The sequence below is a fragment of the Melanaphis sacchari genome, unplaced genomic scaffold, assembly GCF_002803265.2.
Source record: "Melanaphis sacchari strain LSU unplaced genomic scaffold, SCAv2.0 Contig24_pilon_pilon, whole genome shotgun sequence".
NCBI classification, from domain to species: domain Eukaryota; kingdom Metazoa; phylum Arthropoda; class Insecta; order Hemiptera; family Aphididae; genus Melanaphis; species Melanaphis sacchari.
This window is the reverse complement of record NW_020271125.1, coordinates 1,261,715-1,287,192: the sequence shown is the minus strand read 5'-3', so window position 1 is coordinate 1,287,192 and position 25,478 is coordinate 1,261,715. Positions and strand designations below refer to the sequence as shown.

The following is a 25,478-nucleotide window of genomic DNA, read 5'->3' as shown; positions in this document are numbered from 1 at the left end:
ATTTTTAATTTTTATCCCAAATACTGAAACACGCCCTTTTATCCTTCGGGAGCAGTGCAAATTGCCGTGATTAAAAAAAAAAATGCATTTTAAAAGTTTACTAAATAAACATGTCCATTTTTAAAGCACTAAATTTATGTTTCCCAAAGGTAAGTATTGATAAAATAATAAATATAACAATTTACCATTATTATTGAACGTTGTTCAATTATTTAATTTATTATTTTTAAGGTTTAAACGATTTTCAGTTGTAAGGTGCAATCATAGATTATTTATAAAATTAATGAAAAATGATTATAAACCAGAATAATCAGATTATATATTAATTTAAACACAAATGTAAAATATGTATTGTATTTTGGATAACAGTGTGCGTTTACAAAAGCGTTAGATTGTATTTTACACTTGATGACTGGTTCAGTTTTCATTAGGATTAAAATAACTAAGAATAATTAGAAATTATTATTAAAATCATTAACCAAGGGCTCATAGTTTATACAAATGCCCTATAAAGATTAATCTCATCCGATAGTATAAAAAAAAAAAAACTAAATATGAGAAGCATTTAAGTTTTATTAATTAAAAATCAAACAATCAATTCATATTATATGTATATATAATACACAAAAATATATATCACATAGGTGTTCAAACTTTCAAACAATCAAATACCAATAGCACTTATAATAACTATAGTAAATTATAATGATTTATAAAATATGTATATAACACTTTAAATATAAATACCAATGACATTTTTCAATAATAATAAATTGATATTTAAGAAACATAAAAATGTATACTCATTTTTTGCCAAAAATTAAATGCAATAATGAAGATACTATTCAGAAACTGTAATAGAATAAAGTTATTTAAGTAGTTTATTGGATTTATATTTTAAAGTTAAAAAAAAATGTTTATACTAAAATTAATCAGCATTTTTAAAAATAAATTTATAAAATTAAAGTATCTCATCAATTTTTAATCTGATAAGTCACTTTTATTTAACTAACTTTAGAAGATTTATAAGTCGTTAAAGGTAGATTATTTTTATAATATTAATTAAATTAAAACATATGATTTTAATTTCGATGTGTCTTTAAAATAAAATACTAAAGTGCAACATTTATTTTTCAATATACACACATTGTATATTGTTAAAAAAAAAAAAAAAATTATAATACAAATTAGTTTGAATAATTTCGTAGTATCGTAATTATTATATCTATACTATAGCTATAATTAAGAAAATTTAAATCTGAAGAATGAATCATATTTCATATAGATACCATTGTACCAACCATTATTGTTGATATTAATAAAATTATGTAAAATATTATTAGTTATCACTATTATCATTTGTTATCCTTTTGTATAATAACTTGTTGGTTATTAATGTAATTGTAATTATTAACTTTGACTTTGAAAAATCAAACTTCAAATAAAATCAAAATTTATAGGTAGCTAGATATTAAAGTCGTTATATTTATGTAGGTACTGGGTATTTCAAATTTATGTGAACTTGAAACAATGAATTGTTTTTAATACTTGAACTATATTGTATAGTCGTATAGATAAAAATCTTAAATATTCTTAGAAAATTATTAGTAATTTAGTTGAGTATATATAATTATAATTGTATCATTAAATTATATTAGATAATAGCTAACTTTCTTAAAAATATATAAACGCTTGAAAACAAACTTCTAATGACAAAACACAAATATCTAACGTTGTTCTTAATAGTTGTTATTCTATATAATATTAAATTATAATACTTCTCTTGATAATTAAAACAATGTAATATGGATATACGTTTTATTATTATTAAACATGTTTCAGTCGGACAAAAATATTGTATTGGTGTATCTAAGTATCTTCTTAAAAATATATTGTCTTTTGTAATAATTAAATTACATTTATTACAATATGTACCTTCAGTAACTAAAGTTTAGTTGGAATCATATTTTTTCTCCGTCAAATATATCATACCAAGTCATGTACCGACGGCAGGTGTATCAATATAATAGATAACTAACTCACAAACTTGTAACTACATATTTAATTTTATACCTAACCTATTTATGTATATACAAAATAATAAATGTGGCACAACCTCTCTTCTTTCTAAATTATTCTATAACGTTAAAAGAAAAACACATAGGTATCTTAAGTATTGGAGCTTAAAGGTTTAGATCACGTGTGAACGTTATAATCGCAAAGCGGATCAAACTTATCAATGTGCTGTCATTGTATATGCCCCGTGCCATCGATTTTAAAATCTATGGCTATACCTACTTGAAAATTATTAAAAAAGAATAAATATTACTGTAATCAATACAATTGCAGGCACTGCTGGGTATTCTCGAACAATTGTTCGAGAAAATAGCAAACAGAAACACAACCACGTAATAAGCCGTACGTAAGTAGGTACGAGGTACCTATCGCAAATAATCGTTCCTATAATAATATGACGCCGTACAAATCACTTTCTTCTTAGACGTATTATACTACATTTCAATTCGCCATTTTTTAATATAACCATTATTGTAATATCATTAATTTATAAATTATAGATACATTTCAAAATAACACGTTAGCCCGTAATTTGCGTTTTTATTCATAAATACGCATACATAAAATGATTGGTTAGATATTATCGTTCGTCATAAGTGTCAAAACATTCACAAGGTGAATTCTTTTTTAGCAACAGAAGGAGTGGTGACTGGATCGTCATTGACGTCCAATACCAACACGATTTCCTGTCTCGAAACTTACTCACACCCAAAAATCATAACTAATAATAGCAAAACTACCTACTTATTCTGAATAATAAATACTCAAACGCCTACACGACGTTTCATAACGGTGTTTGATAAATGTACGTTTGGCTACGTTTGATTTCGATTTTTTAAAGAAATCTTAAATTGTGATGGATATATAAATAGAGTGGTAGATACTTAAATATGTATTAGCCAGACAATCACGTAGAAACATTTTATTTTGTGGACGTTTCATTAAAATCGGTCATTTTTTATAAATTTTCATGAAAAATAAAAAAATAAAGAAATTTAGAACAATTAGTTATAATTTTCTTATAACTACCTATATAATATAATTAGAAATCACATAACATTACGTCAAAAACAAATACAACTGATTGTAAAACATATTTTTTTTCGATACTTTTAACTTATCAAAGGACATAATATTATCGACTATTAGCGATCGTTTTAATGTTTTACAGGAATAAGAAACTTCCATGGTTCCGCAAAACCTGATTCACCTATGTTTTTCCAAAGTTATTTTGTTTTAAACAAGTGTTTTAAACATGTTTAAAACAACTAAATAAAAAAAATTCCAATTTGTTTTAATCATTTAAAACATTTGAATAAAACAACAATAAAAACAAGTGTTTAAACAAAAAAAAAAAAATTATAGCTTAATTTTAATTTTTTTTAAAATGTTTAGTTTATTCAGATCACATATTATTATATTTATATTTCAAATTAATTTCTATTTTATTATTTTATGCAATCTGTGAAACAACCCGATGTTTATTTTCTCAAGAAATTTCTAGTAGAAAGGAAAAATTTAAAAGTTTAAAAATGATGTCCATAAATACTCGTATTTTCAAATTGTAAAATATTTTTCAATTCAAGAACATCTAGTGATAGGTTTAAGAGGGGAGATTTTCAGTTCCCCCCCCCCTCATATTGAGTATAAGATAGCTTTTTTTAAATGCAACAATTTTTCTATGATTGACTCAATAAGAATCTATTTAATGACAGTATTGCCAATGTTGCCTAATCAAAATATCTAAATCTAAATTTTTAATTACATTGAATTTTTCGACTTCAAACATTAAACATGTTTTAAATTGTTTATAACTGTTTTAAATAGAAGACAAAAAAAAAATTTTAAAAATTCTATTTGAAACAACAAAAAAAAACGTGTTTTAAACTTTTAAACAATAAAAACACGTTTTTTGGTATTTTTTCTAACTCTGGACTTTTTTCTATTAAGATTTCAGACACATTACGCAAGCGACATCTACCGATGCAAAATAACAACCAAGACCACCGTTGAAGTAATAATAGCATTGCAGATTATTATAATAATATAATGCAATTTGTAAATATACTCAATAACAGTAGTAATAATACCATTAGACATTAATTCAAACTACAAATGATATACTAAAATACCTATGATGACCAATGCCATTTATCCGATAGCCAATAGGCAAAATGCATACTAATCCGCACACAACAAAACAAATCAATCCTGTGAACACGTCGATCATTGGACTATCTTTATTTTCTTTTTTCTCTTTTTTATGCATGAAAACGCTATGGATTAAGTAATAAATAACTAATATTTTTCATTTAAATTACCTAATCAAAAACATCTTTATTATAGGTAATAATATTATTACGTAAACACTGTAAACAGTAAAAACTATGGTCTTTGGTAGTACGTACAAACACGTACAAGAGAACATTACATTATTTCAAGAACATTTCGTAACTTGTAATTATTACTGTTCTTGGACTTTTGTCGTATTTAATACACTATTAAATAATATTTTATTATTAATTATATTATAAGACTAATAATTATTATTATGAAATTTACATAGGTCTGGCTTCCGTCCGCCAGATCGCGCTGCCCCTGGCGGGGTTATGACGTCAACGGTTTTCGGCGGTAGTTTCGCGTGCTAACTTGTGCGCACGCGCATCAAACGGAGCTGCCGTCAACACAAATACACGATAAACAAGTTTTTTTTAATGATAGACATTAGAGTTCAGACGTTTTTTTCCTTCTCCAACCGTGAGCCAACTGCTTACTGCACTGAAACAAGTGGGTGTCCGTGCGAGATAATAATATTCGATTATTTATGGTGACTCTTGTCGTTTTCGTGTGCATGCGATCGTGTCGTATCTATGTGTGTTATTTATTTTAATTTGTGATTTATATTTCCTCATCTGCACCGCCTACCCTACAGCATTCCGGTAGGATTTTCTGTTTTGAAACATTTGACGATCGGTTCGCGATATCACTGCTGCGCGCGTGTCAAACTGTACACGTTCAACTCAGAAAGCGTCCGGAGAGACCAGAATACTACCTACGCCTGGTAAGCACGTCCAAAATTCATTACACAAGAAACTGGAATGGTATCTCGAAATTTTCGTGTAAGGCTACGAGGACGAGGCTGGAATTGTTAAATGATGTGTTATCGAGCTGCTTATTAGGATTTCCATTTTAATGTTTTCCCCGCCCCTCTCCGTGTAGTGCCCTAATAATATTATGTACTCTTGATGTTACTAATATTAGTGTATACCTGCAATTTAGTACTTGTGTACAATTTATCAAGTTCATCATCTCCAGGATAGTCATTAGTTACTCTTTTGTGCTGCTATTGCCAGGTTTAAAATGCTGTCACAGAATAAAGTATCAATTTAATAATAAGTAATTGACAGATTCATAGCATTATCTTAAAACACTATCATACTTCAATATACCCTAACAACATTTAAAAATTAAAAGATAGATATTAGAAGTTTGTAATTACTGACAACTATTAAAATCGTTAAAAGATGTTGGTAGGTAATTTCTTCATCAAAAAATTAAATAGTCATTTTAATCTTCTTATCAATTTAATATTTTCACATCGATTGATAATTTATTAGACATTAAATTTGATATGTATACCTAAAAATGCTGAGTAACTGTTTAAATTATGTAGATTAAATTAACAATTATTTTGCATTTAAATTTAAAAACATCGCAAATGTATTTTAATCATGTATTAGATAAAATCTAATGTGATAGATATCAATATATTTAATTAATTATCTTAGCAAATGTTTAAGTACCTTTTGATTTAAAAAAGTTAATTAGGTAATATCAATAAATTAATTTCTTGGATTAATTATTTAATAGCATATTAACTCTTAAATTTTTCTACTGCTTTTATTTTTAACTATTCATTATCATATTTCACTATTCTATTTTAGTCCTATATACTTAATTAATCATAGATAATCATAATAATTCAACTGAGTTATAAGTAAAAATATTTATGTATATGTATATATATATATATGATGGAATACCTAAAATGGAATAGTGGTAGCTAAAATATATACTCTAATTTATATTTTCAGTAAACATTTTAAATAAATTACTTACTTATTCAAAAAAAAAATGTATATATTTTATTTTTATAATATAGATATTATCAAGTTATGTTTTAATATACATTATACTAGAAAAACAAATTAAAGATCATTGAAAATGACTGGCAAATATTATTGATGGGCGACCCTCTCCCCCCTTAAAGTTTTATTTCTTTCTGTACCTAATTTTATTATTTTTAATTTGCAAATATTTAGTTATACATAGTATGAGATTTTTATATACCTATATTGTATCTTCAATTGTATCATGGATTTAATTACCTTAGTTGATGAATAACAAATCTACATATTTAAAATTTATTTTAATCCATATTAATCAACTAACAATATATATTTATAATAGAATAAATAGATAAAGTTTTTATTATGCCTACACTTAAAGTTAAATTTTCAATGCCTGTTGAAAAGTCGGAAAAAACCTTTTTCCATCCAACAAACTATAGATGCATTTTTTTTCTGCTGGCTACTGTAGTCAAAATAATTATTGTCCAAATCAGATGAATAAACATGAACATATCAATAACACGTAATGTTGTCTAATACATAAAAGATTAGCTGTTAGGTGTTTTACTCACATGCTGTTCTATGAAATAGCTAAGTTTCTAACTACTGAAAACATTTTATCATGTATTACTGTAATACTTAATATTAACAAAGAAATGAAAAAAATAACGGTAATGTAGCTTGTGCCATACATTTTGTTCATAATTGAAATAGCTCACTTCTGACCCTTGCTACATAATATAATATTTATTTGTTTTTCAAATATGTAATTGAATGGAAAAATTAAAAAATTAAAATCCATTTAAGTAAAAATATTAAAACTATTTCAATATTTACTTTAAAATTTGCTCATAAGTATGCTGTACTTGGTGTATGTATAATATATAGTCCTTTATCATTTTTTATTCGTAAGAGTACTTATAACTATGAATAACCTATAAATATTGTACTTATGAAAATATTTATAATAAAAAAATTAACAGTTCTTATTTTGTATCTTTAAATACTTAATTGCAAACATATTTAACACTTCTTAAGAGCATTAAGTTACAAACCCTAATTACTCATTGTTGTATACATCTATTGAACTGTAGACATTATTAGCCACGTTAAATTGATAAAAAAAAATATTTCTTACCTTTATGTTATAATATGTAATCACAATTGAATATTAATTAATTTTTAAAAATATCAATATTAAGAATAAATTCTGAAATTTTATTTTTATCAAAGTATATCCTTAGCCTTAGGTATTTTGAGTAGAAGGTAAACTATTTTACAATTAATTTAATCATGACATTTACTTTTATTTTTGAATAAGGTGTAAACATTTTTTGTAACCGTTCATGTAAATTTCTACATATATCTAAACTTTGGCATGTATTTCTAAAATCTTAAAATACCATCAGACTGGTGGCCAATTGAGATTTGGGCAAATAATCATTTCCAGGTCATCTGGCCTTCCTTCCACATCAAAGCGCCTTCCTAACAAAATGTTTCATTTTACCTTCATTAATCATTGTTGCTTAAAAGCATTAATTTGTGTATAATTGTTTAAAGAATTTTAAAATTATTATTTATATATGTTCTTAGTTCTTAAATAATTAAATAAACGCATATTAATTAACAGTTTAATTTCGTTGACATATTATTTTTATTTTATTTTTTTGAGTAAGTTATTGAAACATACATTTTATTTTCTAGTATTATTAATGAGTAGGAGAAAATCAGCTTGTCATGCTTTTTTGTTGACCTCATTGTATTGTTAGAAGGTTACATGAAATCATAGTATAATCTAACAGGTTAAGTAGCATTACACAATTTTTCAAAAGTAATTTCATGGTAATTAATGTACATAATTCTTAACCTAAACAGTAGATACATTTTATAATATTTTCAAGTAAGTATCTAAATTTAAATTTAATGTTGAATTAAGGGAGACGTCAAGTGTCACTTGATATAAAATAAATAACAATAATTTAATAGTTGCTATCATGAATATTTTATCTTTTATTATAGAGTCATTCTTGTAAAATAATACAATATGTTTGATGTTTTCTTGTCAAAACTATGATAACATTATCTAGTAAAAATTTTATTTGTATTAATTATTACTTACTAGAATTTTACTGAATACAAAATAATAATAACATTATAATGTTATATTTACTATAATATTAATTTATATTTTTATTGTATTTTGTTATAGGCACCTATTTATAGGTATACTGTATTATTGTGCCAAAAAAATAAAGTTTCTTTTCTTTATTAACATAATATATTATACCTATAGCTTTACTTAGTATCTATTATAATTATACAGTATAGACATAAACAACCAATGAATTTTTTTTTTTTAATCTTAAAATCCTTAAGCACTAAAGTTATTTTTAGTTTTAAAAAAAAACCTACAAATTTAAATAATTTTATTGTTAATTTCTGTTACATAATCTCAAAAGTTAGCTAGGTACATATATAAATCTTAATATCTTATCATTATTTATATATGTTTATGAAATATCTTTGGTAGAAAGATATCTATCATAATCATGTTTAAAATATTATACTTTCCAACTTTATGAATTAATTTAAAAATATTTTCGGTAATCTATTTATATTTTATTTATAATATATTTTTGTATTTTAGGTACCTACCTATAAGTAATTACTATTTAATTTAATAACATAGAATAATCATTTAAACCTATTATTTCATTGTTGTAGACATTATGGCAGAAGTTCAAGATGCTACAAATGTTGGTAGGCCAGTACCGATAGTTTTGGCTGAAGAAGATCATCAGTTCATATTAGATGAAGAAGCTCTTGAAAGTATTCTTTTGAAGGATGATGTTAAAGATCGAAATGTTGTTGTGGTATCTGTTGCTGGATCTTACCGAAAGGGAAAATCATTTTTAATGGATTTTTTCCTCAGATACATGAAAGCCACAGTAAATATTCATAAAAAATAATTAATAAACTTAAAAATTATAATATTAATAAATAATAATATTATAGTATCATTTAAACCTAATAAAAGAAGATGCTCATTGGATTGGTTCAGATGATAAGCCACTGGATGGATTTACATGGCGTGGTGGATCTGATAGAGATACTACAGGTATTCTTATGTGGTCTGAAGTATTTAAAGCTACTTTAGAAGATGGCGAAAAAGTAGCCATCATACTACTAGATACCCAAGGTACATTTGATAGTGAAAGTACAGTCAAAGATTGTGCCACAGTTTTTGCATTAAGCACTTTGCTTAGCTCAATCCAAATATATAACTTAAAATTTAATATACAAGAAGATGATTTACAACATCTGCAGGTAATTGTTTTTTATTTTATGTTATTTCAATTTACCTAATTAATAAACAGTTGTATAATTATTATTTTTTTAGCTGTTCACCGAATATGGCCGTTTAGCACTAGAAGATTCTGGTACAAAGCCATTTCAAAAATTGCAGTTTTTAGTTAGAGACTGGAGTTTTCCATATGAAGCTGAATATGGTGCAGAAGGTGGACAAAAAATATTAGATAAAAGACTGCAAATATCTGATAAACAACATCCAGAACTTCAGTCCCTAAGAAAACATATTAAATCGTGTTTTTCTGAAATCAGTTGTTATTTAATGCCTCATCCTGGTCTGAATGTTGCTACTAATCCCAATTTTGATGGCAAACTTTCAGGTAATTACATACTTAACTATGATAATAATTTAATAGGATTAAATTTTTATTTTTAATATTTTTTAGATATTGAACCAGACTTTAAACAAAACCTATTAACTTTGATACCAATGTTGTTGAAACCAAACAAATTAATTTTGAAAGAAATTGGTGGACAAAAAGTAAAAGCAAAAGAGTTAGTCCAGTATTTCAAAGCATATATTAAGTTATTTACTGGAGTTGAACTACCAGAACCAAAATCTATGCTTGTTGTAAGTTTAAATAAATGTTTATTAGAAAGTAAGCAAAAAAATAAATAAAACCGTAACAATTTTATGTTAGACTACTGCTGAAGCAAATAATTTATCTGCTGTTGCATCTGCTAGAGAAGTGTACCGTCAAATGATGGATACTATTTGTGGTGGTAACAGACCATATTTGAATAACAACTCACTAGATGAAGAACATATTAAGAGCAAAGAGATAGCTATGGAACAATTCATTGTTAAGAGAAAAATGGGAGGTGATGAATTCTCAGAATCTTACAAATTTAAATTAGAGGCTGTAAGACAATATATACATACTTTTTACTTTATGTTACTAAACTGTTTTAATTTTTCAATAATTTTTAGGATATCGATGAAGATTACTTAAAATTTAAATCACAAAATGAGAGTAAAAATGTATTCAAATCTGCACGTACACCAGCAGTATTTTTTGCAGTTGCAGTTGCCTGTTATTTCATATCTGGAATATTTAACTTCTTTGGAATGTACTCTGTAGCCAGTGGTATTAATTTAATTATGGGTCTTGCTCTTCTCATTCTTATTATGTGGGCATATATAAGGCAAGTATATTAATAATTTATTTATTATACAGTGAAACCTCCCTTAGCAAACACTTCCAATTAGCAGACATTTTTTTGGGAACAGTGACATTTTTTCTATTTATTTAAAAAAAAAACCTCTAAAGCGCGAACACAATATATTTTATTACAATGTACATTTTACACATTATTATACTGTTATAATTTATCTTATCCATCGTTGGTACTAACTGTCTCGTTTGGCATATCTGTTGAAATATTATTTTAAACAAGCTTAAGTAACTGATTTTGTTTAATTAACAATTAGGACTCAGATTTTAAAACATGATAGATGACAAAAAAAAAAATATATTTATTTTATATAAAAATGAATTAACTACCATGTATTTTGCTAGATTTGTAATGATGAAACTGACTTAAGTGATCGGTGCATACTTTGTATAAAAAGTTTTGTTTAAATCAAACCCATAATAATTCAAAATAACCATTTAGCCAGTATTCTGGGTTTATACATTTTTTATTAATTTAATTAAATTTTTTTGTTACTATAGCATGAGCATGTCAAACTAAAAGTTTTCTAGTAGGCCAAATATATTGAATAATTTACTATGCACATAAATATTTAACAAAAAAAATTAATATTTTATACAAATTTTTAATTTTATTCTTTACATTTACGAATACCACAGATACAACTAAATTAAAAAAGATTAGCTTATCAGAAGATAAGACAGTTTAATAATGTATATTATATACCTAATAAACCATTCTCTGAGAATCCAAGATAGTTATAATACGGTATTAATATTTTATTTTATTTTTTTTTTGTCCATTAATATTGGTAGCCCCGCGGTCCACAATAAAATGCGCAGAGGTCTGTGTGTTTGACACGTCTGCTGTAGCATGATAAACATATAATAATTCCATATCTGGAATAACTAAAAAAAAAAAAGTTGGTTTATTTGGAATCAGAATGACGTGAAATGAATTTATGCATAAAATTAAATTTTTATTACATATATAAAAAAAAAAATCATTTATTTTAAGATCTGAATTCTAATAATAAATATATATGGGTACGATTGTTCGTACACACAAATATTAAAAATATATATATGTGTGTGTGTGTATATCATTTTTTTATTTACATTTTCCTACTTTTAAATAACATACAAATTGTTAGCAACTGAAAGTGTCCCGGTGTTTAGAGATTTCATTCTAGTTAAAAAATGTATATGAAGCATATTCAATAATAACCTCGGCAAAATGTATTACTAATTCTATTTAAATGTATTGCCTTCAAAATAATGTACTTTAGATTCTATTTAGTGCTTCCAGTAGTCATGCCACTTTTGAAAATATCTTGGTATTTCTGCTACAGTTTTTATATTTATAGTTCTTTCATCATTTTACAAAAGATCTCATTAATGTCCTCAACTTTACCAATTGGACTTAGGGTTTTTAATCATATTCATATACTCATAAAAATAAACATTTTAGTATTTGTATCATTAAAAACTCAAATTTTCATTTCCAAACACAGTTCAATTAGATATTCTGTTTGATATACTATTAATAGTTGGTTTTATTTAAAACATCCAACCTTAAACGCAATTTGTCATTGAGAAATGAGAATTAATTTGGTTTGGGAAAAAAAATTTTGATTTGTGTATGTTAAAAAGCTAGAAGTTCTGTTAAATTTATTTTAGTACAATAATACTTAAAGTTAATGTATAAGTAATTTAGTCTAGATTTCCATTGAATATACGCCTCTTCTAGTTATGTATTAGCTTAACTTCATCCATATAACTTTTACTCATTATTTGGAATTAATTAAATATAAACATTGAGTAAATGGATGACCAATAAATTATAACAATTTATAAATAATAACTTATTATTATCTAGCTCTATAAATGTCTGCTAATACTAATGATACTTGTGATTCATGAATTTTAATAATTTTTTAAGTCTTTATTGCTACTTAATTTATGCTTTTATAGTTTCAACAAATATTTAATAAATATTTTTTATTTTATTTCAGGTACAGTGGAGTACATAGTGAATTAGGCTCAACTATTGATGATGCAGCTAATATTACGTGGGACAATGTTAGTATTTTTATTAATCATTAAAATATCTATTATAGTTATTAATTTATTTAAAATTGTTTTAGTTTTTGAAGCCAAGCTATGAAATTTTCCTCCAAAAAAGTTTAGAACAGGCTACTAATCAAGCAATCAACATAGCTGTGAAAAATACAACATCTCCTATAACTGGTGTTCAGTCACCATTTGGAAAAAAACCAATGCAAAGAATGAATTCCCATGTCGAGATGAACGACAGGTTTAAACAATCATGATAATATATTATCTTATGACATTGTTAAGTCATCTCATAAATGGCACACATATGTTAACTTTCTGTGATTATATATATTTTTTTTTTTATATATATATATAAAATGTTATACCTATCTACTTGTATGTGAAATTCATTGTTTATCATCATTTTTAAATGTTAATGTGTATTGATAGTTAATACTATTTATTGTGTTGAATCCATTGATATTTTTTCATTAGTTTTTTCAGGCAAATAATACATTTTGTTTCAAGAAAATTTCCACCATAAATCTAACTATACAAAAATGAGTAGTAATTTTTATTGAATAAAACCTGGTTTTCATATTATTTTATCAAATTATTTTTCCTTGTTTAATATGCATATTCAATTTAACAACAATTTTAATATAATTTAATTTTATTAATTTTTTATTAGAAAGCCCATCTTAGTCTTCCAAACATATTTTAATTATACTTTTTTCTTAGATAAATTGCTCAAATCATTGGGATATAACCAAGTCGTAAAATTTTCTATACACATTTAATTGGTTTTAATATTTCAATTTACATATAGCTAATACTGTTTGGTACGTTATGTCTTCATCACCAATAATGTATTTGTAACAATAATAACTGATGTTTAAAATATTTTATTTACAAAAGTTATTATATTTCTATTAATAATTTATGATAACTGTGGATTATACTATTGTTTTACGTGAAAACATTCAACACAATGGTTTATTGGTAAAGAATTATATATATTATATATTATTATATTAATTAATTTCATTGCCTAAATAAATAACTAATGTAAACCAATAACCATTTTACTGTGGGTTTATAATTAAGATTTATGTACATAAATATTACTATTTTAAGTGCCATGGATGTTAAGTTAATTACGGGACTGTTGTTTTTTCTGGATTTATACTATAGTATAGAAAAAAGTATTAATAATAAAAACAAGGGTTATATTATTATTTATTTTTGTAACATTCACAATCATATTTGAAAGAATGGTGTTTTATTTTGTGTAAAAAATAGAACAATCAAAATTAAACTATATGTTCTAATAAAATGTAAATGTGAACCTTTAATTTTTTGAGTTAAATTTTTATGTTAAAGACACTAGATGTTTTACATTTATAGTATGATACACTGATTGTCAGTGTTTGAGGTGTATAGGTTGTTGTGTTCATAATTTTATGATTAAATGTATGTTCTATATTTTTAATGAAGCTTATTTTTTATTTTATTAGTTATTATGTATAGTTAATAATAGAATAAATGTGTCAACCAAGCCCTTAGACTAAACCTACAATATCTATTATGAAACCAGTTCAGCTCTTTCAAATAACATGAAACAATAATCTGTTCCAATAAATTTACTATTTTTACTTCAAACATAAAATATGAAAATAAAAAAGTGTAAAAATATTCTTTAATTGTTTTTCCCAATAATTAAGAAAAGTACAGGAAAATCATAACTTTTAACTACCCCTAAAAATAGAACTTATTAGCTACCTGTATAGGTACTAGAAAAGGTATTGAAGTATTCTTAATTGCTAGCTATATCTACGTAATATTGCTGAATATCCAACGTAACATTAATATACGTGTTTAATACAATCGGTATTAAACAAAAATTGAACTTATTTGATTTATGTACGTACCAGTGCAGCACTATAAGTATCGACTACAATAAGACATATTAAGTCACAACCTTTATCGGCTATACTATTAATTTAATTTGTTTATCTATGACTGTAGGACGTAGGTATAGGTGCCCATTGGTAATATTTTAGGGGGGGGGGGGTCAAAATAAAAAAGTTTTCGAATGTAAGATAATAAAGATTTAATGTTATTTTTCACATATAAATGTATACACTATACATGCGTGTTATATTTTTATTTATATATATATATAGTGTATTAATATAATAATTGCCATACGAATAAATTAATAAGTATATAAAAAAATAGAAATTAAATAATATAATTAAGTATATTATTCGGTATCAGTAAATAAGAACTGTAAATTTCTTCGTTTTATTCCAAACATATTAATGACATCCTGAATGAAAGTATCCTTGTTTGCGTTAGGTTAAAATATTTGTAGTACCTATATTGTGATCTTTATAGATTTACCACAAATTATCTGCGATAAATTATTTTACGTATAGGTTATACAGACTACAGAATACGACCTATCTATGATGTTAATATACAATAACAATGAGTATATTTTTATATTTATTTCATATCTTAAAAGTGATTTCAACAAATAATTTGCCTCGGTAATAAGGTAATATTGTGGTAATATTTTTTCCAGGGGGTGGGCAAGTGCCCTGTCTTGCCCCCCCCCCCCCAATGGGCGCCCATGGACGTAGGTACCTGAAATTAAAATAATCTACAGAATCGTTTATAATTATTGTTTAAACATAAGATTTGACGCCGTGACATATGCTCGGGCGCGCTTGCGCGAATATCGGCCGGAATCGCCAGCACCGGTTCCGACGACTTTTGTCACCGCCGAGCATATAAGTTCTTTTTCCGCCGTCGACCGGTACCTTTGTCGACGTGTCGGTGTGCGCACCCGGTTGCACGACACCAATTTCAGTGCGTGTTTTACCAGTTCGGGTGTGATACTAATAATTGCGGTAATAGCGCAATACGCGACGCAAATACGGGGTGCGTACGAAGTATCAATATATTATAATTAAAGCACGGATTTTTATGAACTTAAAAGTATCGAAATATGCCATATAATATGCAGTAAAAATCATGAAAATATGCAGTCAAAATTATGAAAATATGCAAGAATTTTTTATTTATTTAAAATTTACAATAAAACTTATAATAATTAATTACTTAAATACTTAATAATAAAAAATTTAGGGAATTTTCTAAACTTAATTTATTTTTAAAATTGTATTTATTATTAAAATGAATCATCATATGCATTTCAAGTTTTTCTTCTGTGAAGCTGTATCGTTTATCGGTTTACATATTTTTAAAGACTGAGAACGAACGTTCGTCGTCAACCGAAGTTATTGGGGCATATTTGAAGCAACTTAGTATTATCGGATCTTGATAAAGTTCTTTGAGCTGAACGCTTTCGCTTAATAACACTGAATTAATTTTTCGTAGAATTTTCAGACCTTCATTTTTATTGGAAAGCTCGTTTAATTTTGTTGTGAGTGTTACACCTTTCGATCCAGAAATAGAATGCATTTTTTCTTTCGTTTCGTCAATTATTGAAAAGCTTAGATGTAAAGTTTTATTTCGAGTTTTCAGTTTTTTTTATGACTATCACTAAAAATGTCAAATGAGTAGATATAAATGTTAAATCATTCTACTTGTCAAAATATTATCTTATACACTTTTTTAAATTTTTTTAAATTTTCGCTTCAATATGCAATAAATTTTGAATTTTGCCAAAATATGCAAAAATATGCAATAACCTTTAAATATGCAGAAATATGCAAAAAAAGATTTCACCATTAGCTTCAAATTATGATGATTCGTGGAGATAACTGACAAAAATCCAAAAATATTAAAAGGAAAAAAAATATGCAATTGCATAGAAATCCGCACTCTAATTATAATATTATATAAATGCTGGCAGAGTTCAATGACCGTCGTCGCCGCCAAAAGTGACATTTGCTAATATAATTTATATTGGGCAATCTGGTTTTTGTCACCATTCTCCACTGTCAATTAATGTGACCAGCGGTATCGTTCATTATATTATTATTTGTATTTACTTAAGTAATCATTTTATATATTGTTTACTTATTACTGTATCATCAGTCTTGTCTTTATTATTATTATTAATCTTAATATTGTATTACTACCTCAAAGAGACGTCTTTGTCAGGTAGGTGAGGTCATTTATTTTTTACCATATAATAATAATTATTTATACAATATATAACCTTCCCGCTTCCGGTATTATACCTGAATTTCCCATACCTACACCTCGCGAGTCGTGTTACAAACTGCACCAGCAAGTGCACACGGCGTTACAATTATTGACATTTAGGTGTCTGAATCGGTGTAAGTGAGTTGATTCCAGGGTCATAAAGAGGTATTCAGGAGCAATGGGATAAATATGGGAATGAATATCGAAAAAAAATATAAAACGACCCGGGAAATCAACTCGTGCTCAAGTTAACAGCAATAAACGAAAAAACCAGTGCGTCGTACGGGCAACGTTACGTTTATTATTATGTGCACACAGCACGTTTGTCAATCGCACGTCGTACAATACATTATTATTATTATTATTATTATTATTACTATAATTATTATATTATTACAGTCGTGCGCGGCGTTATCGCCGTCACAACGATATTATTGTCGTGCGCGCGACCGGTAACGGCGCCCGCCTCAGGCGAACATCCTCTTAACCATGTCGCCGTAACGGGCGTTCTGGGCGTCCACGCCGCGCGCGGCCACGTCCCGGTACCGCTCGGCCACCGCGTTGCCGGGGTCGATGTCCAGCGCGCGAACCGCGTCGACCAGGGCGCCGTCGAACATGCGGAGCTCGGCGGACGCCCGGCACCGGCGCACCAGGGCCTTGACGTTGCTCGGGTCCACGGACAGCGCCTTGCCGGACAGCTGGCGGGCGTGTTCGTAGTTGCCCAGCTGCAGCTGGCAGGCGGCCATGTTGTTGCACACGGCCACGTACATGGCGTCCCAGTCGGGGCGCGCGGCGTCCACGTCCCGGACGAACAGCACGGCCCTGGCCGCCCGGTTGAACCGGTGGAACGCGTCCGCGAACCGGCCCTGTCCGTACAGCCGGTTGCCCGCGTCCTTCTGCCGGGCCGCTTCGGCCAGTTTCAGCCTGTCGTCGCCGCGCCAGCTCGCGCCGCCGGTTCCCTTCCGCACGGCCGTCAGCCGGACGCGGCCGGTGACGCGACCGCCGCGCCCGTCGCCCACGCAAAACTCCCGGAGCTCGCCCGGCCGCATGCCGGCCACCACCGCCTCCAGGCCCCTGTCCACCGTGCAGTCCGCTTCGCCGAGCACAAACGCCAGATCGCTGTCCACGCCGTCACCGCGGAACCACGCGGACAGGCCGCTGTCGGCCGACGGCGTCTGCAGCCGTACGTCCGTTAGCGTCACGGAACACTCGTCGCCGGTCAGCGGCCGGAATACGGAAGACGGCGGCGGCGACTCGTCGTCGGCCAACGGACGCTGGTCGATCACCTCGCAAACGGGAATCCTGTTCATCTCCGCAGTCGCTGTTCGGCCGATGGCCTCGGGCAGGATCCGAGCCTAAAGGATATTCACGCAGTCCCTGCAAAACCCGCACGGTTAATATTTAATTGCTTATTTTATCGACTACCGATAAAATTAAAAATTAATGAAATGCTGTTCGTCGGCATAAGTGCAAAACTTGAAAACCGAAGGACCGCGATTGGACTCGTTTAAAAAAAAAAAATTACGTAATAATCCGAATAAGGTTTTAGCGGAAAGAAAAATTGGGAAAAATGACCGTAAAATCAAAAAGTTCGGAGAAAACTAAAAATGCTTTTTTTATAGCATTCTTGTACGAACTCGCGATCACGTACTTTTTCCGGTTCAGCTAATTGCCTATTTAAACGCCCGTAAGAAGACTCGAGTAATATACGATAGGATAGATAATATTTTAAAGGGAAAATAAATAAAAATAAAAAATCTTCAAACCTTAATAATCTTACGTAAGTTAATACGACAGCAATTGACAATCTCGTGTATTACCTTTATACGCTGTGTATTTCTACACTTATTTCATATCCTAATGTAGTTATTACCATTTATTTTAAGATGATGTGATATCTAAGTCATTGAGTAGTAATATATACCTAACCTATTGTTATACCACCGTATGCAAGAATGATGTAAGTACCCTCTCATTAGTTTTTTTTAATAGAATGATAAAAAAATAACATACAACATTGTACAATCGACCCAATTGAACCATTTTTTTTTTTTGTATAATAGTATATAATTATCATATTATTCATATTACCTTAATAAATAAAAATACCACGGTTGATTTCCTCTGCACGTAAGTAGGGTGCATTGGTGCAATACTGGCATATAGTAGCACACCGGGCCGGTTTAATTACCTATAATATATCGATTGAGAGCCGCTGAACATAAGTGGAATTGTGACGATATCATTTATTAGATACATATTAAAAACGAATTACTATCTGCTTATCAGTAAAGAGCACTGAGCTGCTTATCTCCCATCCATGCAAGAAAAAACATACTGCTTATTCCAAAGTAGAGTGTTGTTCGGAGTATTTCGATTTATAAAAATGTAATTCCGGCACATAGGTAGTTAATTAATTATAACTCTATAGGTACTTAAAGTGTAGATGGATGTAATTAGAGACCAAAAGTTTGAGGAATACCTCTTCACTACTCCACTCATCTCATCTACACTTATAACATTTTTTTAAATTTCGATTTGTATACATTAAAGTAAGACTCCGAAAAATATTCTACTTTCGAATAGAAATTTTAACATTTAAGTTGTCGATCAAAAAAGTAAAAACCTTAAAAACAAACAATAAAAGGTAAAAAATTTTTCGAAAACTTTGTTTTTCATAAACAATAGACATTTTTGAAACAAGTGTTTATCGATAAAATAGTCATTCAGTGTATATGTGATGTACGGATACAAGTCATGAATTATTTGGAGGTCTGGATACACGAGTGAGTTCAAAGGAGTTTGCAGGCTCTCCCTGAGAATCTCTATAAGCAATCACTAGAGCTTCAACAGCAACGAGTAAATAAATGACTCGAAAATAAAAGTACAGCAATCAGCAAGGGTTGACGGGATTCATGTCATTCGCAGTTACCTATTTGTGAAATGCGATACGTACCTACTACACGTGTAAACGACTGTGAAACGATGGCGATCGAAACTATAGGATGATTTGGAGAAGACGGTGGAGGTTTTTTTTATATCAGCCGACGACGTCGAAAGTTTGAGCTTAAACAACTGTAGACATGATTGAAGCGCTACGTACCTACACGACAAAACGAAACGAATGCCAAGTCGTCGATAAATTTCGGGTTCAGCTCCTGCAGGTAACGTCGATCGCCTCCGTCCGAGGGAATGCACGGATCGGGTTGAGCAATAAGCGCGTCAAGAGGAACCAGACCTACAAAATAGCCATCACTGTCGGTTACCTATAACTCACTTATAAGTTACTTTATTGTCTGCGCTCGGAAACAAGAACTGTCAAGTGGCGACTACACGCCAACCTTATTCTATCGATGTTTATATGTGTGTGTGAGGAATAAAAAGAGAGCGAGGCGATTGCCGTTCAATAATCGATTTGAACTCAGTCCTCAACTCTCGAACTATATTTCTAAGTAAACTATTCGACCTAGTGACTATAGTTGTATATGTGATTATACTGTACCGAAAATAACGACACGAACGCTAAGTACTGATACACGTAACTGAACGAGATTCAACAGTCAACATAATAATAAACTAATAATATTGAGTTGTGTTCTTGCCTAAATGCTTTGTCTGAAACGTTACATCAAATGCATCTTCTGTCCGATAGAATGGATCGTAAAATACTCCAGCGTTATCACCAAAGCGTATACAGAGTCAAAACCTGAAAATAAACAAAACACAACGCAGTCGTACATTTATTGCTTATTTCACACTGGTCACAGTTAACCTTAAAACACATTGAATATCTTTAAATGCCACTACATCAGTAAAATGTAGGTGTTTAAACACTTTAAATGTATTCAAATAATAAAATCTTGAAAGAAAATAGAATATAAATAGAATTAAGCCACATTAACTCGATAGTTCACTATAGGTTCTACTCTCGTGTAATAAATAATAACAACTGTTTTAGAGCAGTTTTCTCCGCGTAATTATTTATTATTCTACATAAATACACACCTATAATACTTTCGTTGTGTCAATTATTCACAAGTATAATTTATTTATTACACACATGGAATTAAAATGGTTTTTGAATTAATTTTTATGAACGAGTTTGAAACTATAATTCAATATTGATCATGTAGTTTTAAACATTATTTTTATTAAGTGGATTCAATTTTAAATTCAGTACAAACTTTATACCAATTATATTCAATGATAACATAATGTTTAGACTTTATAGTGATTATAAATAGTTGAATATACAAAGAGTTATATGATTTATAAACAATGTTTTAATATTTTCTAAAATGCACAAGGTTTTTAATCTTATTTGTTTAAAATTTGAAATCTTTGTATTTTTTGCTTGTTTTTGCTTCTTGAGCAGCTTTTCGTTTCTGTCCTTTTTTCTTTTCAGTTTCGGTGCCATCATCTTCCCCGCCCTGTTGATCCTTCATTCTTTGCTCATATCTAGCTGCCATGGCTTCAACATCTCCAGCTAATTCCAATTCAGATGGATCTAAACTAACTTCAACTTCACCAGGTTTATTTGTTGCTGCAGTTGGTATGTCATACATGTGTGTAGATGCCATCATAGAGCCACGAACAGTGTCAACCTTCTTCTCAGGTAAAACATGGTACAGAGGTTGTTGTTCACTACTTTCCATTTCAGATTCAATCTTTCGTTTTCTTAATTCAATATATTCTGGTGTTTCATAACCACTTGGTAATCCAGACATAATTCCTGATGGTGTTGCTAGGCCTTCGGCAACTGGTGTGGCAATACCACTAGCATCAATTGCAACTTCTTCAGTTTCTTTTACTTCTTCTTCCTCTTCCTCTTCTTCACTTTCTTCTGCATCTGATTCTGAATCTGGTTCTCCCCACATAGATTTATCAATTTGCTCTTCAGCTACATGGGATTCATCATAATCAGATGGTGTACCAAACACATTTCCATAAAGAGGTCGACCACGTTCGTCTACAGGAGGTTTACCCCAACCACCAGCATGGTAACCGAAAGAACATCCTTCAGGAATGGGAGCATTAAGACCAGGAATTTTAAGAGCTGGATAAGATGGTGGTGGGCCATAACGTTGCATAGCGATAAGCCATGGTGGAGGGACTTTGTGAGCATTATGACCAACTGGCATACCTAATGCAGTGCGTAATTCAGCACTCAAATCACCAGGTTTCTTTTCTCTAAGCTTAGTCTCATATTCTTTGCCTTCATAATACAAATCACCATGGAGAGATAATCTTGGTTTAGTTTGTAATTTGAAAAATGCGTCATGTAATTTTTTGTAATCAATATCTATCTTACCCATTTTGGGTCTAACTCTTTCTCTCATTTTGTTTTTTAATGATTTTTCATCTTCTTTTTCTTGATGAGCAGCTCTCATTTCCATGATACCAGTACGTTTAATAAAATCAGGTAAATCAAACGGTGGCTTTTCAATACCTCGTTTACCCTGTAAATACTTACGCTTGAAGCACCAATGACGAGGTACAGGTACTGTGTTACGATGTGCTTTTAACTGGATTAAGAGATGTGGATCTCTGGCAGTTACATCATGCATTTCTACAACATCTGGCCTAGAAACTAGTTGCTTTAATTCAGCTACACTTAAACGAGTAACTTTTTTAAATTGCCTTCTTGACAACTTATCAGGACCCTTCGGTTGATTTTCTCCATCTTTATCTTTGCCATCATCATCATCTTCTTGTTCAGGAAGCTTAGGTACTTTCTTTAAATCTAAACTGGGTAATGTAGCTTCTTGACCACCATCTTGATCAGATGATTTTTGCTCTGGTTCAGGAATTTTAAAATTTTCAAATACTTTAGCATATTGCCTATACATAGGTACAAGGTTGAAAACACTTAAAGTTTCTTGTATGTATTCGACCTCAATATCTAATTTTTCAACCTTGTTCTCTTTGTCTGAAGATGATGTTTCTTTTACTTTTTGCTCATTTTTTAATTGTTTCTTCTTTTTCTTTTTATACTTTTTCTTCCTTCTTTTAGCTACTTTACGATCTTTGGTAGACATTTTAACTACTTGTTCTTCTTCGTCATCATCATCATCATCATCATCATCTTCCTCGACATCTTCAGTTTTAGACTGTACAACTTCAGTGTTGTCATCATGTGAATATTCTGTTGTTTGAATATAGTTCAAAGCTTGTTCAAGGGCTGGGGGAAGAGCTACATCTTCACCAGGTGGAATTAGTCCATCATCTTCGAAAACACCTTCCGGTTCGTACATAATTGAACCACACAAGAAATTTGAACAGATATTTTAATTATAAAATAAGCTTACGGTTGTGAATATTTTTTGAAAACTGCTGAATGAATTGAAATCCAAATACAGAAATTTTATGTTTCTTAAAAATGGAGCATAATTTTCACCAGTAATCACCACTTTTAGACCTAGAAACATAAATTTAATTATTAAATATAAATTATATGCACATATTATGTTTGTTAAATATAATTTTAAAAGTAATTATAATAGATGAAAGCTAACAGCAACTGATATTTTAATTGGCGATAAATTGTTTAAATTGATTAAATTAACCATTACAACATCTAGAAAATCGAGTAGAAAATAAAATAATATGAAATGTAATACATGCAAGACATAATAAAAATTAGCTATCAGTTACAGATTATATAATTTATAATTAATTATACAAGCTATTCATAAAAATAAGAACCTGATATTTATGTTTTGTATACAGTTTAAGATGTAACTATTAACTAATAACCATATTCATAATTAAAGCGTGGATTTATATGCATTTGCATATTTATTCTGATTGATAGTATGATATGCTAAGTGAGTACAAAATTTGTTTCATGACATAATGTTTTAAAACATATTTCTATTTTAAGAGCTTATTTTACAATCTTAATTGCATATTTTGATGTTTTTAAGACATTTTTAAAATATACACCACTACAGTCTATTATAATATACAAAAAAAATATTATATTTTTACAGTTTCGATTAACATAAAAATAAATTAATAGGTATAAATTGTTTTTCTAAATATAACCTTAAATCTATAATCAGGGAAATAAAACATGTACACCGAGATAAGAAAATATCGAATACAGCCATGATTGAACATTGACATTATTTTACTATTCAAAAAATTATTTTTTTATTTTTGTGCATATACTTATACATATTTAAAAAGTTTAGCGCATATTTGGTTGGTTTTTAATGCATATAAATCCACACTCTATTCATAACGTATACAATTAGATTCTTCTTCATTATCATTAAGCAGTTGTACTCAAAACATTTTTTATAGATGTACCGTAACAAAACTTTCAAATAAATGTAAATAGATAATAATATATTACTAACAATTAAAAATAGCACAGTTAATAATTGATATTTCATAAGTATAAAAAATAAATAAATACAAATTATTAAGAATCCTTAAATTGTCATTTTATTTGTTTAAACAATATTTTTGGATGTAAAAATTAAAAGATAATATTAAACATTACCTACAGTAACTCATAAGAAAATAATTTTAATATATGTACTTCATACTTGAAACTACACATACAATATAAAGATAAGCCAACATTATGAATATTAATTTAATTTACTAATCATTCATATTCTAGATAGAACATTAAATTTATAATAATACAATGAAATAGGTATAAATTTAACCACTTTTCTATGAATATATTGCATTTGACATACGGCAAGTAAAATATCAAGATATAAAGAAATAATGTTCGTAAATATTGCATTTTCAGATAAAATACTACCAACACTCAAACAGTAGGAGTACAATACCAAGTAAGAACTAAAAATTGAATAGTAAGTACAATTAAATTACATATATGTATAAAAACAGGTTAAATAGGTTTGGTAAATGATCAAAAAAATATATATACCTATTATTTTATGTTAGCAAATTTAATTGGAATAAGGTCATTTACTAAATAAGGTTCATTACCCATGATTACAAATTACAAAATCAAAAAAATGGTTTAATTACAGTAATTTATAAGTATAGTTTACGTGTTATTTTGGAGTTCATTATTTACATAGCAAATGACAATAACATTTACACATATAAGGATAGATAATGCATGATAATCATTTAGTGAACTAAATTTAAGTTTCAGCTTCTACATAATAGTATTTTAACGTTTAGCACACAATTCGAATTAAAATCAGAACACTATCCCTACCATAAAATTATGAGCAACATACCATTTTATTAGGTTCCATTCGAACTTTGAAGACGAACTTTTTTCAAACTCACGGAAAGAGAAATAATAAAAGTACAGAACAACACACCGGGTATACAACACAACCACAGGGTTAAGTCAAGTTAAGTCGGTCTTTACCTTGTTATTACTTATGTCTCGTTGATGATAAACATTGAACAGATAACAAAATAGACGCCGTGTGGATAACTGGGAGGTTGTAAATTTTCGCGCCATTTTTTAATAATATTATAGGTTAATTTTATTTTATTTGTAAAT

At 28.9% G+C, this 25,478-nt stretch overlaps 3 protein-coding genes across 4 annotated transcripts; 1 reads left to right on the top strand and 2 right to left on the bottom strand.

The window, feature by feature from the left end:
- Window positions 1–4,780: 4,780 nt before the first annotated feature.
- LOC112595038 (atlastin) lies at window positions 4,781–13,271 on the top strand. 2 transcript variants are annotated; one of them, XM_025340109.1, is made up of 9 exons: window positions 4,781–5,137; window positions 8,931–9,154; window positions 9,222–9,533; window positions 9,607–9,895; window positions 9,962–10,146; window positions 10,217–10,438; window positions 10,507–10,721; window positions 12,745–12,811; window positions 12,877–13,062. In XM_025340109.1, the coding sequence occupies exons 2-9, from the start codon at window positions 8,936–8,938 to the stop codon at window positions 13,060–13,062; spliced, it is 1,695 nt and encodes a 564-aa protein (XP_025195894.1). In that variant the 5' UTR covers window positions 4,781–5,137; window positions 8,931–8,935. The 2 variants fall into 2 exon arrangements, with proteins under 2 accessions (XP_025195894.1, XP_025195895.1); XM_025340110.1 differs by lacking the exon at window positions 4,781–5,137 and having other exon boundaries at window positions 8,936–9,154; window positions 12,877–13,271.
- A 3,971-nt stretch (window positions 13,272–17,242) lies between these two features.
- On the bottom strand, window positions 17,243–20,066 carry LOC112594950 (tetratricopeptide repeat protein 9C-like). The gene is made up of 2 exons (XM_025339979.1): window positions 19,926–20,066; window positions 17,243–18,346 (listed from the first exon to the last, which is right to left on the bottom strand). The coding sequence occupies exon 2, from the start codon at window positions 18,277–18,279 to the stop codon at window positions 17,437–17,439; it is 843 nt and encodes a 280-aa protein (XP_025195764.1). The 5' UTR covers window positions 18,280–18,346; window positions 19,926–20,066; the 3' UTR covers window positions 17,243–17,436.
- A 1,208-nt stretch (window positions 20,067–21,274) lies between these two features.
- Window positions 21,275–25,355, bottom strand: LOC112594949 (splicing factor 3B subunit 2). Its single transcript, XM_025339978.1, has 2 exons — window positions 25,204–25,355; window positions 21,275–23,387 (listed from the first exon to the last, which is right to left on the bottom strand). Exon 2 carries the CDS (start codon window positions 23,221–23,223, stop codon window positions 21,295–21,297), a length of 1,929 nt encoding a protein of 642 aa, XP_025195763.1. The 5' UTR covers window positions 23,224–23,387; window positions 25,204–25,355; the 3' UTR covers window positions 21,275–21,294.
- Between the last annotated feature and the right edge of the window lie 123 nt (window positions 25,356–25,478).

Coding starts and splice junctions, on each gene's coding strand:
- LOC112595038 (XM_025340110.1), top strand. CDS start 8,936: ATGGCAGAAGTTCAAGATGCTACAAATGTTGGTAGGCCAGTACCGATA. Junction 9,534..9,606: donor ATGATTTACAACATCTGCAG/GTAATTGTTTTT, acceptor TTATTTTTTTAG/CTGTTCACCGAATATGGCCG. Junction 10,439..10,506: donor ACAAATTTAAATTAGAGGCT/GTAAGACAATAT, acceptor AATAATTTTTAG/GATATCGATGAAGATTACTT.
- LOC112594950 (XM_025339979.1), bottom strand. CDS start 18,279: ATGAACAGGATTCCCGTTTGCGAGGTGATCGACCAGCGTCCGTTGGCC.
- LOC112594949 (XM_025339978.1), bottom strand. CDS start 23,223: ATGTACGAACCGGAAGGTGTTTTCGAAGATGATGGACTAATTCCACCT.